This window comes from Hyla sarda, chromosome 6, assembly GCF_029499605.1.
Source record: "Hyla sarda isolate aHylSar1 chromosome 6, aHylSar1.hap1, whole genome shotgun sequence".
Lineage (NCBI taxonomy): Eukaryota > Metazoa > Chordata > Amphibia > Anura > Hylidae > Hyla > Hyla sarda.
In genome coordinates, this window is record NC_079194.1 from 59684980 (window position 1) to 59701001 (window position 16022).

The window sequence follows — 16022 nt, forward strand, 5'->3', positions numbered from 1 at the left end:
TCTCCTCTCTCTCTCTCTCTCTCTCTCTCTCTCTCTCTCCTCTCTCTCTCTCTCTCTGTGTCCTCTCTCTCTCTCTCTCTCTCTCTCTGTGTCTCTCTCTCTCTGTGTCTCTCTCTCTCTCTGTGCTCTCTCTGTGTCTCTCTCTCTCTCTGTGTCTCTCTCTCTCTCTCTCTGTGTGTGTGTGTCTCTCTCTCTCTCTCTCTGTGTCTCTCTCTCTCTCCTCTCTCTCTCTCTCTCTCTCTCTCTCTCTCTCTCTCTCTCTCTGTGTCTCTCTCTCTCTCTCTCTCTCTCTCTGTGTCTCTCTCTCTCTGTGTCTCTCTCTCTCTCTCTCTCTCTCTCTCTGTGTCTCTCTCTCTCTCTGTGTCTCTCTCTCTCTCTCTCTCTCTCTGTGTCTCTCTCTCTCTCTCTCTCTGTGTCTCTCTCTCTCTCTCTCTCTGTGTCTCTCTCTCTCTCTCTCTCTCTCTCTCTGTGTCTCTCTCTCTCTCTCTCTCTGTGTCTCTCTCTAGATATAATATATATTAAACACACATATATAATATTTTAATATATAATTTTATATATTATTATTATTTTTATAATATATATTTTTTACATATTTATTGGTACACATCTGATCGTACAACAATTCTTCATGGAAAAAAAACCCTTTCAATACAAATAACAGTTTGCACCCAGTGTGCATCATTATATGTGTTATCCCTGAAGAGGTTTTAAAAAGTTTTTTTTTATTAATTTCCCTGTATCCCGTGTCCCAATTATTGCATTACGAGACTCATTGCGAAGTGTTTTTATAATGGAATCTGAAGACGTCAGTGGGAGTCAGGCACGCCTAAGTATGCCTAACACCTTAAGAATTTAGAAGTATTTTTGTCTTCCCTTCCTGATTGTTTCTGGATTCTGTGTACACTAGGAGAAAGGGGATTCTGGGAATGCAAATTGGTCGTCTCTCTTGGTAGTGCCACCTATTGGAAGTAGACAGGAACAGCTGGTATAATAGGGGACTTGAAACAGTAGACCTACAGATGTTGCAAAACTACAAGTCCCAGCATGCACGGACAGCCAACGGCTGTCCGTGCATGCTGGGAGTTGTAGTTTTGCAAGTTTCTAGGCGTTTGTTGCCTCAGCAGGTGAAGAGGCTGAAAATTCCTGCCCTGAATCCGCCATGAAATCTATGCCCATAGAAATCCCAGGGTACCCACAATGAAGGCTGACGTGGCTTGAGACCTGCTTAACGCTACCCGAATTTTGCTTGGAAATTCCGGTGCTGTCCATAGGATTCAGCTGCACAGTGCGCCCTACGGAACGTCCGCTGCAAAGCTTTAGCTGCCAAAAGAATGAAGTTTGCCGTCTATGGGTCCTAGCGCCGACTACTGGGTCTATGCTGCAGGCCATCCTCTGATTCTTCATCCAGAGATTCCATAGTGTGAACTAGGGATCGACCCGATTATCGGTTTGGCCGATATTCACGATTTTGGACGTTACCGGCAATTACCTTGCCGATAATACGATAATGCACCACCGCCCCGGCCAGAGACCACCGCCGCCGCTGCCCCATTGCCTCCCCCCATCCCCGGTTTTATAATTACCTGTTCCCAGGGCCCAGGCTACTTCTGGCTCCTGCGGCGTCCGCTGTTACGCTGTGCGCTGCGCAATGACGAGTGATGTCCTCAACGCGATGTCACCGTCAGTGCGCACAGTGACAGCTCAGGAGGACGCCGCCGGAGCCAGAAGTAGCGCAGACCGCGGACCCCGGGAACAGGTAATTATAAAACCAGGAATGGGGGAGGCAATGGGGCAGCGGCTGCGGTGGTCTCTGGCTGGGGCGGCGCGGTGCGGTGGTGGGGGGGGGCGATCGCAGTGGCGGTGATAGGACTCAGGGGGAGAGAAGCGGGTGGCGGCGGCAGTCTCTGGCACCGTAAAAGCCGCTGCAATTCATTGATTTAAAGCGCCCGCTTTAAATCAATGATCTGCAGCGGTGTCGCCGGGGGGGGGGGGGGGATAAATAGCCGCTAACTTTTATACCGGAATATCGGTATAAGTTATCGGCTATCGGCCCTAACCTCCACAGAGTATCTGTATCGGCCCTAAAAAAAATCTATCGGTCGATCCCTAGTGTGAACCCTCTGTTAAATTGTAGACCACTTATGAGGAGATTCATCGAAACCCAATCCGCTTGCTGCTTTCATTTTTACCAAGGCCTCTGCAAAATGAAAGAAGTGATCTGATTGGTTGCTATGGGAAACTTTTTCCTTTTGCACAGGTTTTGAGAAATCTCCCCCTTAGTGTATACTAATGGCATCAATATAACCTCGTAGCATTCAGAGGCAGGCACACTATGGGGTACTCTGGTGGAAAACACATTTCTTTTTTTTTTTTTTTTAAATCAACTGGTGCCAAGAAGTTAAACAGATTTGTAAATTACTTCTATTTAAAAATCTTAATCCTTCCAGTGCTAAACAACTTTCTCTGGTGCATACAACAGCTAAGTACTGGAAGGATTAAGATTTTTAAATTAGAAGTAATTTACAAATCTGTTAACTTTTCTGGCACCAGTTAATTAGAAAAATGTTTTTTTCATCCAGAGTACCCCTTTAACCATTAGGTCAAATGACAAAACAAATGGGCTATTCTATTAACATTTATTGCCATGAAAATGAGAAATATTCTAATACAGTGATCCCTCAACTTACAATGGCCTCAACATACAATAGTTTCAACATACAATGGTCTTTTCTGGACCATTGTAACTTGAAACCAGACTCAACATACAATGCTACAGACAGTCCAGATCTGTGAGACTTGTCACAACTGGAGGAACTGACCAATCAGAATGGGCATTTTACTGGTAAATCACCTGTATTACTGAAGTGTATGCACTGACTGGTGTCCGGTAGCGCCCCCTACAGTACAGGAAGGAACTACAAGTTCTGTACTACTCCTTACCTGTGCCAGGGTTAGCTGCTCCTTTGGACACCAAGTAACTGTGTGTACTGTATGGGACCCTGAAGAAGCTCCTGTTCTCTACATAAACCATTGTTTCCCAACCAGGGTGCCTCCAGCTGTTGCAAAACTACAACTCCCAGCAGGCCCGGACAGCCAACGGCTGTCCGGGCATGCTGGGAGTTGTAGTTTTGCAACAGCTGGAGGCACCCTGGTTGGGAAACACTGACATAGACAGTGATTTACAGTTCCCAGCAGATCTCTCTTACTTTTATATGTAAGGATTTGCTTTATCTGTATTAGGCTGTGTTCACACTACGTTTTTGCCATACTGTTTTCAATCCGTTTTTCTAAAGAAAACCGTATGGTTAAAAAACGGATGGAACAGTATGGAAAACAGTAAACCGTATGCGTTTTTAAACAGTATACTGTTTTTAAAAGTGCATACAGTTCCGTCAGTTTTTATAGAAAAGAAAACCCATAAGTTTTTGAAAATGTTGTCCATTTTTAATGGGAGGGGTCTTGGGTGGGGACTTTAGGATACAAATGCGCATGTGCAAAATAAAAACGTATACGTTTTTCCCGTATGGAACCGTATACATGTGCGTTTCCCATTGACGTCCATGTTTAAAAAAAAAAAAAAAAAAACGTATGCGGTTGCAGTACGGTTTTTAAACCGGAGACAAAATCGTGGTCAACCACGGTTTTGACTCCTGTTTAAAAACCGTACTGCAACCGCATACGTTTTTTTTAACATGGACGTCAATGGGAAACGCACATGTATACGGTTCCATACAGGAAAAACGTATGCGTTTTTACTTTGCACATGCGCATTTGTATCCTAAAGTCCCCACCCAAGACCCCTCCCATTAAAAATGGACAAAATTTTCAAAAACGTATGTTTTTTTTTTTTCTATAAAAACTGACGGAACTGTAGGCACTTTTAAAAACAGTATACTGTTTAAAAACGCATACGGTTTACTGTTTTCCATACTGTTCCATCCGTTTTTTTACCATACGGTTTTCTTTAGAAAAACGGATTGAAAACAGTAAGGCAAAAACGTAGTGTGAACCCAGCCTAAGTTATCTACTTTATTTTTCTTTAATCCTCACCTTTTCCTATTTTTGGATGACATTTTGGGGCTTCAGAACCAATTACCAGGTTTCCATAGAGTTATGGTCTCAGCATACAATGGTTTCAGCATACAATGGCCGTCCTGGAACCAATTAATATTGTAACTTGAGGGACTACTGTATATAAAGATACTAATACATCACTTTTTAAAGAGAATCTGTCATCTCTGTCATGCTGCTTGAACGATGTGATTGGTGCAGCTTCTCCTGGCTCCCCCAGCCTCCATTGACAGATCCCTTCCTCTTTGGGTATAGGGAGAGATGTCTCAGTCTAGTCAGGGAAGGATGTGGGAGCCTTGATCAGCTTTTGGCGCAGAGAGATCACGTTAAATATCATCCAGCATTATATATGATTGTGTAAGGCAGGAATGGACCTATTATAGACATCATTATGGAATTTAGGAGCCAGTTAGACTAGTTTTATATGAAGGTTCATACACATTAGTAGAATACCAGATAGATGACCAAAAGTAGAATATCGGCCAACAACATATTTCTAAACTTGACGGCTACTGAGATGCATGTGGCTTAGATATAATGTAGGGATGTCCTGATACCGATCGGGACCGATACTGGACATTTGCATTAGAGATGAGCGAACTTACAGTAAATTCGATTCGTCACGAACTTCTCGGCTCGGCAGTTGATGACTTATCCTGCGTAAATTAGTTCAGCCTTCAGGTGCTCCGGTGGGCTGGAAAAGGTGGATACAGTCCTAGGAAAGAGTCTCCTAGGACTGTATCCACCTTTTCCAGCCCACCGGAGCACCGAAAAGCTGAACTAATTTATGCAGGAAAAGCCATCAACTGCCAAGCCGAGAAGTTCGTGACGAATCAAATTTACTGTAAGTTCGCTCATCTCTTATTTGTATGAGTACTTGTACTTGTGCAAAATATCCCTGATACTTAATCCGATTCTCTGTATCATGGAGGTGCCGAACTATGCAACGCGCGTCATAGCCGGGAACTGTGGCCAATGCCGAACATCACCGATCGTGGTGATGTCCGGTATTATCCTTTTAGATGCCGCGATCAAAGTTGATCGCGGCGTCTAAAAGTCCTGGAGTTAAAGGGGTACTCCGGTGAAAAACTTTTTTTTTTTTTTTTTTTTAATCAACTGGTGCCAGAAAGTTAAACAGATTTGTAAATTTCTTCTATTAAAAAATCTTAATCCTTCCTGTACTTATTTGCTGCTGAATACTACAGAGGAAATTCTTTTCTTTTTGAAACACAGAGCTCTCTGATGACATCTCTGTCCATTTTAGGAACTGTCCAGAATGGCATATGTTTGCTATGGGGATTTCCTTTTACTCTGGATACTCTGCTGACATCTCTGTCCATTTTAAGAACTGTCCAGAGAGCACTGTGGTCATGATGTCAGCAGACAGCTCTGTGTTTCAAATGGAAAATAATTTCCACTGTAGTATTTAGCAGCTAATAAGTACAGGAAGAATTAAGAATTTTTTAATTGAAGTAATTTACAAATCTGTTTAACTTTCTGGCACCAGTTGATATAAAAAAAAAAAAAAAAAATTTCACCGGAGTACCCCTTTAACCCCTTAAGGACACATGACGTTCTCATACGTCTCCATTTCCGAGTCCTTAAGGACACATGACGTATGATTACCGGCCGACCAATCAGGGCGCCTGCTGCGGGTGTCACTCCCGCAACCCGCTCCGCCCCTCTTCCGGAGGACTTGAGCGGGTGCGGGATGTGCACCCCGGGTGCTGGGGACCCCGATCCCCGGCGCCCCTGTTGGGATCGGGGCCCCAGGAGCAGCGGCGGCGACGACGAGGGACTGACCTGGTGCAGCGAGGATCGTTGGAGGTGAGTGACAGCCTCCTGCTGTTGCTTAGCAACAGCTCCCAGCATGCAAAAAGGGCATGCTGGGAGCTGTAGTTATGCAACAGCAGGAGGCAGACCACCACAACTCCCAGCATTCCCTTATCCCTTGTAGTTTTGCAACAGCTGGAGGCACATTCTTTCTATGGAAAAGTGTACCTTCAGCTGTTGTGTAACTACAACTCCCAGCTTGCACAATCAGCTAAAGTGCATGCTGGGAGTTGTAGTGGTGCATCTGGTGGTTGCATAACTACAACTCCCAGCATGCCCGTTGGCTGTCGGTGACTGCTGAGAGTTGTAGTTTTGCAACAGCTGAAGGCACACTGAGTTAAGTAGCAAACCAGTGTGTCTCCAGCTGTTGCATAACTACAATCCCCAGCATCCCCAGCCAAAGTAGTATGCCTCCAGCTGTTGCATAACTACAACACCCAGCATGCCCTTCCGCTGTCCGTACATGCTGGGGGTTGTAGCTTTTGCAACAGCTGAAGGCACACTGGTTGCAAAACACTGAGTTTGTTACCAAACTCGGTGTTTCACAACCAGTGTGCCTCCAGCTGTTGCAAAACTACAACTCCCAGCATGCACTGATAGACCGTACATGCTGGGAGTTGTAGTTTTGCAACAGCTGGATGTTCCCCCCCCCCCCCCCCCCCCCAATGTGAATGTACAGGGCACACTCACATGGGTGGAGGTTTACAGTAAGTATCCGGCTGCAAGTTTGAGCTGCGTCAAATTTTCTGCCGCAGCTCAAACTGCCAGCGAGAAACTACTGTGAACCCCCCGCCCGTGTGACTGTACCCTAAAAACACTACACTACACTAACACAAAATAAAAAGTAAAAAACACTACATATACACATACCCCTATACAACCCCCCTCCCCAATAAAAATGAAAAACATCTGGTACGCCACTGTTTCCAAAACGGAGCCTCCAGCTGTTGCAAAACTACTCCCAGTATTGCCAGAAAGCTGTTGACTGTCCAGGCATGCTGGGAGTTTTACAACAGCTGGAGGCACCCTGATTGGGAATCACTGGCGTAGAATACCCCTATGTCCACCCCTATGCAAGTCCCTAATTTAGGCCTCAAATGCGCATGGCGCTCTCACTTTGGAGCCCTGTCGTATTTCAAGGCAACAGTTTAGGGCCACATATGGGGTATCGCCGTACTCGGGAGAAATTGCCTAACAAATTTTGGGGGGTATTTTCTGCTATTACCCTTTTAAAAAATGTAAAATTTTTGGGAAAACAAGCATTTTAGGTAAAAAAAAATATATATATTTTTTTACATATGCAAAAGTCGTGAAACACCTGTAGGGCACTAAGGTTCACGTTACCCCTTGTTACGTTCCCCGAGGGGTCTAGTTTCCAAAATGGTATGCCATGTGTTTTTTTTTTTTTTTTGCTGTTCTGGCACCATAGGGGCTTCCTAAATGCGGCATGCCCCCAGAGCAAAATTTGCTTTCAAAAAGCCAAATGTGACTCCTTCTCTTCTGAGACCTGTAGTGCGCCAGCAGAGCACTTCTCACCCCCATATGGGGTGTTTTCAGAATCGGGAGAAATTGGGCTTCAAATTTTGGGGGGTATTTTCTGCTTTAACCCTTTGTAAACATGTAAATTTTTGGGAAACCAAGCATTTTAGGTAAAAAAAATATATATATTTTTTTTACATATGCAAAAGTCGTGAATCACCTGTAGGGTATTAAGGTTCACTTTACCCCTTGTTACGTTCCCTGAGGGGTCTAGTTTCCAAAATGGTATGCCATGTGTGTGTTTTTTTTTTTTGCTGTCCTGGCACCATAGGGGCTTCCTAAATGCGGCATGCCCCCCAAAAACCATTTGTCGCTCCTTCCCTTCTGAGCCCTCTACTGCGCCCGCCGAACAATTAACATAGACATATGAGGTATGTGCTTACTCGAGAGAAATTGGGTTTCAAATACAAGTAAAAATGTTCTCCTTTTTACCCCTTGCAAAAATTGGGTCTACAAGAACATGCGAGTGTAAAAAATGAAGATTGTCAATTTTCTCCTTCACTTTGCTGCTATTCCTGTGAAACACCTAAAGGGTTAATACACTTACTGAATGTTTTTTTGAATACTTTAGGGGGTGTAGTTTTTATAATGGGGTCTTTTATGGGGTATTTCTAATATGAAGACCCTTCAAATCCACTTTAAAACTGAACTGGTCCCTGAAAAATAGTGAGTTTGAAAATTTTGTGAAAAATTTCAAAATTGCTGCTGAACTTTGAAGCCCTCTGATGTCTTCCAAAAGTAAAAACTCATAAATTTTATGATGCAAACATAAAGTAGACATATTGTATATGTGAACCCAAAAAAATATATTTTGAATATCCATTTTCCTTACAAGCAGAGAGCTTCAAAGTTAGAAAAATGCAAAATTTTCATTTTTTTCATCAAATTTTGGGATTTTTCACCAAGAAAGGATGCAAGTTACCATAAAATTTACCACTATGTTAAAGTAGAATATGTCACGAAAAAACTATCTCGGAATCAGAATGATAACTAAAAGCATTCCAGAGTTATTAATGTTTAAAGTGACAGTGGTCAGAATTGCAAAAAACGCTCCGGTCCTTAAGGTATAAAATGGCCTGGTCCTTAAGGGGTTAATTGCCGGTTAGCTCAGGGATGCTGATTGGGATCACCGCAGTGAAATCGCGGTGTCCAGATCAGCTGTGAGGACAGCCGGAGGTCCATTACCGTGCTCCGTGCCATCCAATTGTTGCTCCTTTACTGCTGCTAGCCATGGCAGGCAGTAGTAAAGGAGCACCGATAATGCTGATCTATGCTATGGCATAGCATTGATCATCTATGCAGATTGCATGTAATAGTGTCCTATGGGGAATTAAAAAATAAAATAAAAATATATAAATCTTAAATATAAAAGAAGACCTGACTCACTGACTCCTCAACGCCCAGCCTAAACCCTTGGACCTAGAAACCTGAATTTTTGCACAGGTGTTGTTTTTAAGACGTACACAAGGAATAAGAAGGATTTTTCGAAATACCACCCTTAAGGGGGTGGAAAAGGGGCAGGTTTTTTTTTTTTTTTTTTTCCCATACCAGCCTATGGGAAATGTTACTGCATAACTTCCAAACGGCTGGAGATATTTCGATACTTGGTCACATGTTACTTATATGTCCACTTAAAATATAGGATAGTTAATTTAACCCTTAACTACCCCCATTTGTGAGTGTCGGGGTTTTTGTTTAAAGTCCCATGCAAATCAATGGGAAATGTATGTTCCCACATAACTTCTGTACGGCTGGAGATATTTCAATACCTGGTACACATATTATGGGACGGGATATGAGGTCGGGATAGGACTGTTGGCAGTATATAAGCAGCGCGAGAAGGTGGGTTCCCCTGCGCGCAGACTCTGTAAAAGTCCTCAAAGAATGTCGATCCTCAATTCCATGAAACAGCAGATGTAATGTTTCGGGTTGTTTGGATGCCCGTAGACTTTACCCAGAGCGGCCTCATTACTATAGGATCGTAAAAACAAAATCTGTTACCCCAAATTTAATGCGAGCAAAGCCGCGGGCAAAAGCTAGTTAAATAATAAATGTGAATTAACCCCTTCCCTAATAAATGTCAGAATTCCCCCCCCCCCTTTAAATAAAATAAAAACTTTATATTTTTTTATATAAAAAAAAAGCTCTTCCTCTATTAAAAACAAAAAAAAAGTTTTTCCCATAAAAATAAATAAAAAAAAACGTCACATAACAGAAAAAAGTTTTGGTAGTTGGTATCGGGACATACCTAGTAAAATGGCGTGTATTACATCATTGGTTGTGTTGATTTCAGCAGTCTTGTGTTGTGTTGTGTTGTGTTGCCCTTTTTCTTTCTAATGTTGTTTCTTGTCCTCTCTTTAGGGATGTTGGATTGATCTCGCTCTCTAATGTTACTGGATTCATTATGAATCTTCCCTCCAGTCTCTCTTGGGGACCCCTTAAGCTGCCACTTAAGAGGCAGCACTGGATATGTGTCCGGGAGGTCGGGGGCACTTATTTCAACCTGGACTCCAAATTAAAAAGGCCTGTGCGGATTGGAAACGACGATGACCTAAGGTAAAGAGAAGAAGTTATTGGCCCGTCTGGTTCTCCAGCACTCTACAGCTCACAGGACTGTGATGTGCTATTCCTGGCAGTGCTGATGCTATTGGAAAGGTCATTTTTATAGATCAAAATATGGAATTCTGAGTTATTAGAGGGGGCCCTGAATGGTCAGCTTGTTGCCAGGAGCCCATTGAATTGATACTGTTCATATACAGTGATCCCTCGTGTAACATTGACCTCAGTTTATAAAATGTATAACCTACAATGGACCATTGTAACCTGAAACCAGACTCGACATACAACGCCAGAGACGGCCCAATTCCGTGACATCTTGTTACCATGATAAACTAAAGAGGTGGAATATATTAGGCAGTAAGTGAACTGTCCGTTCTTGAAGGAATTGGAGGCAGGAAAATGTGTTTTAAAGTGCAAGGATCAAAGCAGCTTTGACTAGGACCAAATTGTGAAATTTAGACCGTTTGGTCAGGGGATCCCCCAAACTAGCAGATCGTAAAGGGGTGCTCTGCCGGAACATTTTGTTCCGAACGTTTGGAGCTGGCGTCAGGGATTGTGATGTCATTACGTCACGACCCCTCAATGAAAGTCTGTGGGAGGGGCGTGGCGGATGCCACGCCCCCTCTCATAGACTTGCATTGAGGGGGCATGGTGTGACGTCACTACCCCCGCTGTCTGTACCCAGCAGTCTAAACGAACGCTGGGTGCTGCACGGAGATCGTGGGGGTCCCAGCTTCGGGACCCCCGCCTCAGACATCTTATCCCCTTGCCTTTTGGATAGGGGATAAGATGTCTAGGGGCGGAGTACCCCTTTAAGGACTCGAGGAGTGAAGACTAGCTGGTCTCATTTGATCCTACAGAGGAGATACTGTTGAGAAAATTGCCGGCTATGGTAGAAGTGTCAGGACACATAGGACATTGCCCTTTTCTGTGTTTGAAGCCCTGTAGTTTTAGACCGATTTTTAGAGCATCAGAATTGAATAACCAACCATGAGAACCATTCGATAAGCAAGATGAAGTAGATGACTTTCTCCATGGTGCCACTTGAAAGCATGTAATGCGAGTCCTTTTTTTATTTCTTTGTTATAGTCATACAATACACACAAAATGACATTAGAAAGGAATTCCTCCTAGTTTTACCTACAAGAATGTATGGTGACCAATATACTTCCTCTTTTAGGCCTTATAGAAGGTGTAGTTCCCTATGTACTCAATTGTATATTTCTTTTCAGAATAAATCTACAGTATCATAGGGGGAGATTTATCAAAACCTGTGCACAGGTTTTGCCCAGTTGCCCATAGCAACTAATCAGATAACTTCTTTCATTTTACAGGCCTTGTTAGAAATGAAAGAAGTTATCTGATTGGTTGCTATATTAAAGTCCAGATATGCACTTTAATATATGAGATGTGCACTGAGGATGTACGGCGTATACACAATAAGATTTATGTACACATTGTTTATGAAAATGTTGCTGTATTTGTAGAATTAGCACTTGATTGGAATTCTAATGAGGTTTTGTGCACATGGCAGAGTCCACGTAGAAACACCAGCTCTCCAATCCCCTATAATGTGCTCGGATCGGTGTCCAGCCAACACCAGCAACGAAAATGAAAAGCAGATGATCCAGCACTAATTCCATGCAGCTTTATTAGAAACACAGCACACAGGTAAAATCAGCCTGAACTCAGACGCGTTTCGAGCGCATGCGCTCTTTGTCGGTGATGTCACAGGTACTACCAGGTGAGGTTAAATACCTTTTGCTTGTGGGAGGGAAGGGAAAGAAATCCCATATCCCCACCTCTCTCTGGAGACGTGTGGCATAGTTCACATTAGTAAGAACAAACAAACAATGTTAAAATATATGTATAAAAAATCAAAAAATGAAACATACATGCAATAATATGGCTTGATTGTTCATAAAATTATAGGATTTAAATGTCACGGAAGGGGGTTCGAAAAATAGGTGTTAATGCTTTTAGTAGTGAAACAGTGAAGACAGAGATCTGCTGCATCTGCACATTTTCACTTTGCACATGCCGGTAAATTAAACACCTTTCGAATTTTTGCCATTGAACATGTAAAAATGGGCACGAGAGGGGGTTGTATTAGGAAAAAATTGGCAGATCGTGAAGCATATTGGCAGTTCACATTGGGGACTCGTTCTCCGACGGGTTTAAATGTCCGTCAAGAACTGCTGTTTCACTACTAAAAGCATTAACACCTATTTTTCGAACCCCCTTCCGTGACATTTAAATCCTATAACTTTATGAACAATCAAGCCATATTATTGCATGTATGTTTCATTTTTTGATTTTTTATACATATATTTTAACATTGTTTGTTTGTTCTTACTAATGTGAACTATGCCACACGTCTCCAGAGAGAGGTGGGGATATGGGATTTCTTTCCCTTCCCTCCCACAAGCAAAAGGTATTTAACCTCACCTGGTAGTACCTGTGACATCACCGACAAAGAGCGCATGCGCTCGAAACGCGTCTGAGTTCAGGCTGATTTTACCTGTGTGCTGTGTTTCTAATAAAGCTGCATGGAATTAGTGCTGGATCATCTGCTTTTCATTTTTGTGCACATGGGTATTTAAACCCCCTATTGGTGTGTGACACTAAACTTGAAAATGGCTCCATAGGAGCAGAAACATTGCTTGTATTGATGTGACAGAAATAAATCTACACTTTTTCACCGTTTTTTGGAGTGCTGCGTTACCGTTGGAATAGATAGATTTGTATAGTATCCTCCTATAAAAAGTATTTCAATCATTTTATGAATAAGAGGGGAATTTATCAATGCTTTACACCAAAAAATTTACAATTTTTAGTGTACACTTGTTTTCTGATATCTAGAGATGAGCGAACTTAGAGTAAATTTGATTCGTCACGAACTTCTCGGCTCGGCAGTTGATTTTTCCTGCATAAATTAGTTCAGCTTTCCGGTGCTCCGGTGGGCTGGAAAAGGTGGATACAGTCCTAGGAGACTCTTTCCTAGGAATGTATCCACCTTTTCCAGCCCACCGGAGCACCTGAAGGCTGAACTAATTTACGGAGGATAACTCATCAACTGCCGAGCCGAGAAGTTCGTGACAAATCGAATTTACTGTAAGTTCGCTCATCTCTACTGATATCCATCATTTAATAAATTCCCTTCATCATGGCTGAATTTCCACAATTCCGCAGAAATTCCATTTGGCATAGCTGGCTTTACGGAATTGCAGAATTCCGGTGGAGTGTTTGTTCTGAGAACTAGCAATTCCACAGAATTTCAAGCCCCATTGATTTCAATGGGAATTATGCTGTCTGAATGGGACTGGAAATCCTGTTTTAATCCCAAAATACGGTGGAATTCAGCATGGAAATTTTGTCATGTGATCATACCCTAAAGTATGCTACAATGAAAAACTCTGAGCATTTTTGAAGTCCTGCGTAGGATCGCGTTGTGACGTACGTATTCTGTAATGGACAAGTGACCACCTTACCCAAATGTCGTCTTCTGATTCTCTTTTGTAGAAAATTTTTACATCAGCAACTAAGGGGCAAAAACTGCGAGCTGCTGCTGGTGGTGCCGGAAGAGGTCGAAGTTCATCAGCGTTGGCGGACTGATCTGTAAACAAGCTTGGACTTAATTTTTTTTATTATAACTATAATTATTATTGTTTCGATCTCTCATTCACTACAGTTTTATTACCTGTTGTTGACAATCTCTTGTTTAAGGATGGAGCGCCGGTCTCCTCCCAGAGTAAAAGAACCGGACAAAGTTTGGCCTGTGGGCAATTATTATTATTATTTTTATTTTATTTTTTTTCTACCTGACTGTGCAATATCCTGGCATTACCTACAGGTTACACTTGGCTTCTCTGTCCGGATGCAAGAAGATGCCATTCCATCTCAGTATTTTCTAAAGAAAAGCATGCAATGAAAACAAGGAGCCCGTATGGTCAAAGATGAGAACCTGGCATAACGCTCCATACATTTGACAAAGAATAAACCCATGCAAACCGGTTCTGATGGGAACTATACAGTGAATTTATTATTTTTATTTTTTTTCTCTTTTTGACATTATGGACTTATACTGTACGTTATACAGGGCGGCTACGTGCCGTCAACTAGCTGGCCCAATAGAAAACATCTATTTTTGTCTACCAAAAAAAAAATCTTATACACTATAAAGAAACTGAGCCATCCTATTGTATGCACGATATCTAAATGCCTATGCTGTTGTTCTCGACTATAAAAGTGCTCTTTTTTTCTTTTCTTTTTTTCTTTAATTTTTTTTTAAAGAAAAAAACGATGCAGATGTGACTTGGTGTATGTATAGATAATATCACAGCCCCATATATGTAGACGTTGCCCACGTGTCGGGACAGAGTTACATGGTGCAGTCAGAGGAGTTTACATGTGCAGCCAAAATAATAAATAAATAAAAGATCCTAGAAAAATATGCAGTGACAAAAGAGAAAAGTAAGCTTGTGCCCATCTATTAACCTCCTTAAAGGGGTACTCCAGTGAAAACCTTTTTTTTCTTTGAAATCAACTGGTGGCAGAAAGTTAAACATATTTGTAAATTACTTCTATTAAAAAATCATAATCCTTCCAGTACTTATTAGCTGCTGAATGCTACAGAGGAAATTCCTTTCTTTTTGGAACACTGATGACATCACGAGCACAGTGCTCTCTGCTGACATCTCTGTCCATTTTAGCAACCGTGCATAGCAGACGTATGCTAAGGGCAGCATGGTGGCTCAGTGGTTAGCACTGCTGCCTTGCAGTGCTGGGGACTTGGGTTCAAATCCCACTAAGGGCAACAAAAAATAAAGGGTTATTATTATTATAATAACGTCAGCAGAGAGAACTGTGCTCGTAATGTCATCAGAGAGCATTCCAAAAAGAAAAGAATTTCCTCTGTAGTATTCAGCAGCTAATAAGTACAGGAAGGATTAAGATTTTTAATAGAAGTAATTTACAAATCTGTTTAACTTTCTGCCACCAGTTGATTTAAAAGAAAAAAGATTTTCACTGGAGTACCACTCCGCTGGAAAACAATTTTTTTAATTTTTTTAAATTTTTTTATGAACTGGTGCCAGAAAGTTAAACAGATTGGTAAATTACTTCTATTAGGGTACGTTCACATGCGTGGATTTTCAGCGGATTTTACACTGCAGATCCGCTGGTGAAGGCCCGCTCTATGCTGGCTTTACATGTACCTGCTAGTAGTGGCAATACGCCGCTACCAGCAGGCACACTGCAATATGCGAGTCGCAGTATACTCGCACATCGCGGGAGCTCTCTGCCTAGCTCAGAGCAGGGAGAGCGACCGCGATGTGCGAGTACGCCGCGCACATCGCTGCAGTGTGTCTGCTTGTATTGGCGTATTGCCGCTACTAGCAGGCACATGTAAAGCCAGCATTGAGCGGGGCCTTCACCAGCGGATCCGCAGCTAAATCCGCTGCGAAAATCCGCGCGTGTGAACGTACCCTAAAATCTTAATCCTTGCAGTACTTGTCAGCTGCTGTTACGATCCAAAGGAAGTTCTTTTATTTTTGAATTTCCTTTCTGCCTGACCACAGTGCTCTCTGCTGACACCTCTGTCCATTTTAGGAACTGTCCAGAGCAGGAGAGGTTTGCTATGGGGATTTGCTCCTACTCTGGAAATTTCCTAAAATGGACAGAGGTGTCAGCAGAGAGCACTGTGGTCAGGCAGAAAGGAAATTCAGAAATTAAAGAACTTCCTGTGGATCATACAGCAGCTGATAAGTACTGGATGGATTAAGTTTTTTTTTTTTTTAATAGAAGTAATTTACAAATCTGTTTTAACTTTCTGGCACCAGTTGATTAAAAAAAAAATGTTTTCCAGTGGAGTACCCCTTTAAAGGCAATGTAGTGATTGTGTAAGACAGGGTTTTCCAAGCAGTGTGCCTCCAGCTGTTGCAGAACTTCAACTCCCAGCATGCCCGGACAGCCGAAGGCTGTCTGGGCATGCTGGGAGTTGTAGTTTTGCAACAGCT

At 42.4% G+C, this 16022-nt stretch overlaps 1 protein-coding gene across 2 annotated transcripts in view; it reads left to right on the forward strand.

Moving 5' to 3' along the window:
• Window positions 1-14576, forward strand: part of JOSD1 (Josephin domain containing 1) — a 31589-nt gene extending 17013 nt beyond the window's left edge. For both annotated transcript variants that reach the window (XM_056523862.1, XM_056523861.1), the window contains exons 4-5: window positions 9808-10002; window positions 13528-14576. In XM_056523862.1, coding sequence (XP_056379837.1) covers window positions 9808-10002; window positions 13528-13627 — 295 coding nt within the window. In that variant the 3' untranslated portion in view covers window positions 13628-14576. The remainder of the gene's footprint in view (window positions 1-9807; window positions 10003-13527) is intronic.
• Window positions 14577-16022: the final 1446 nt, after the last annotated feature.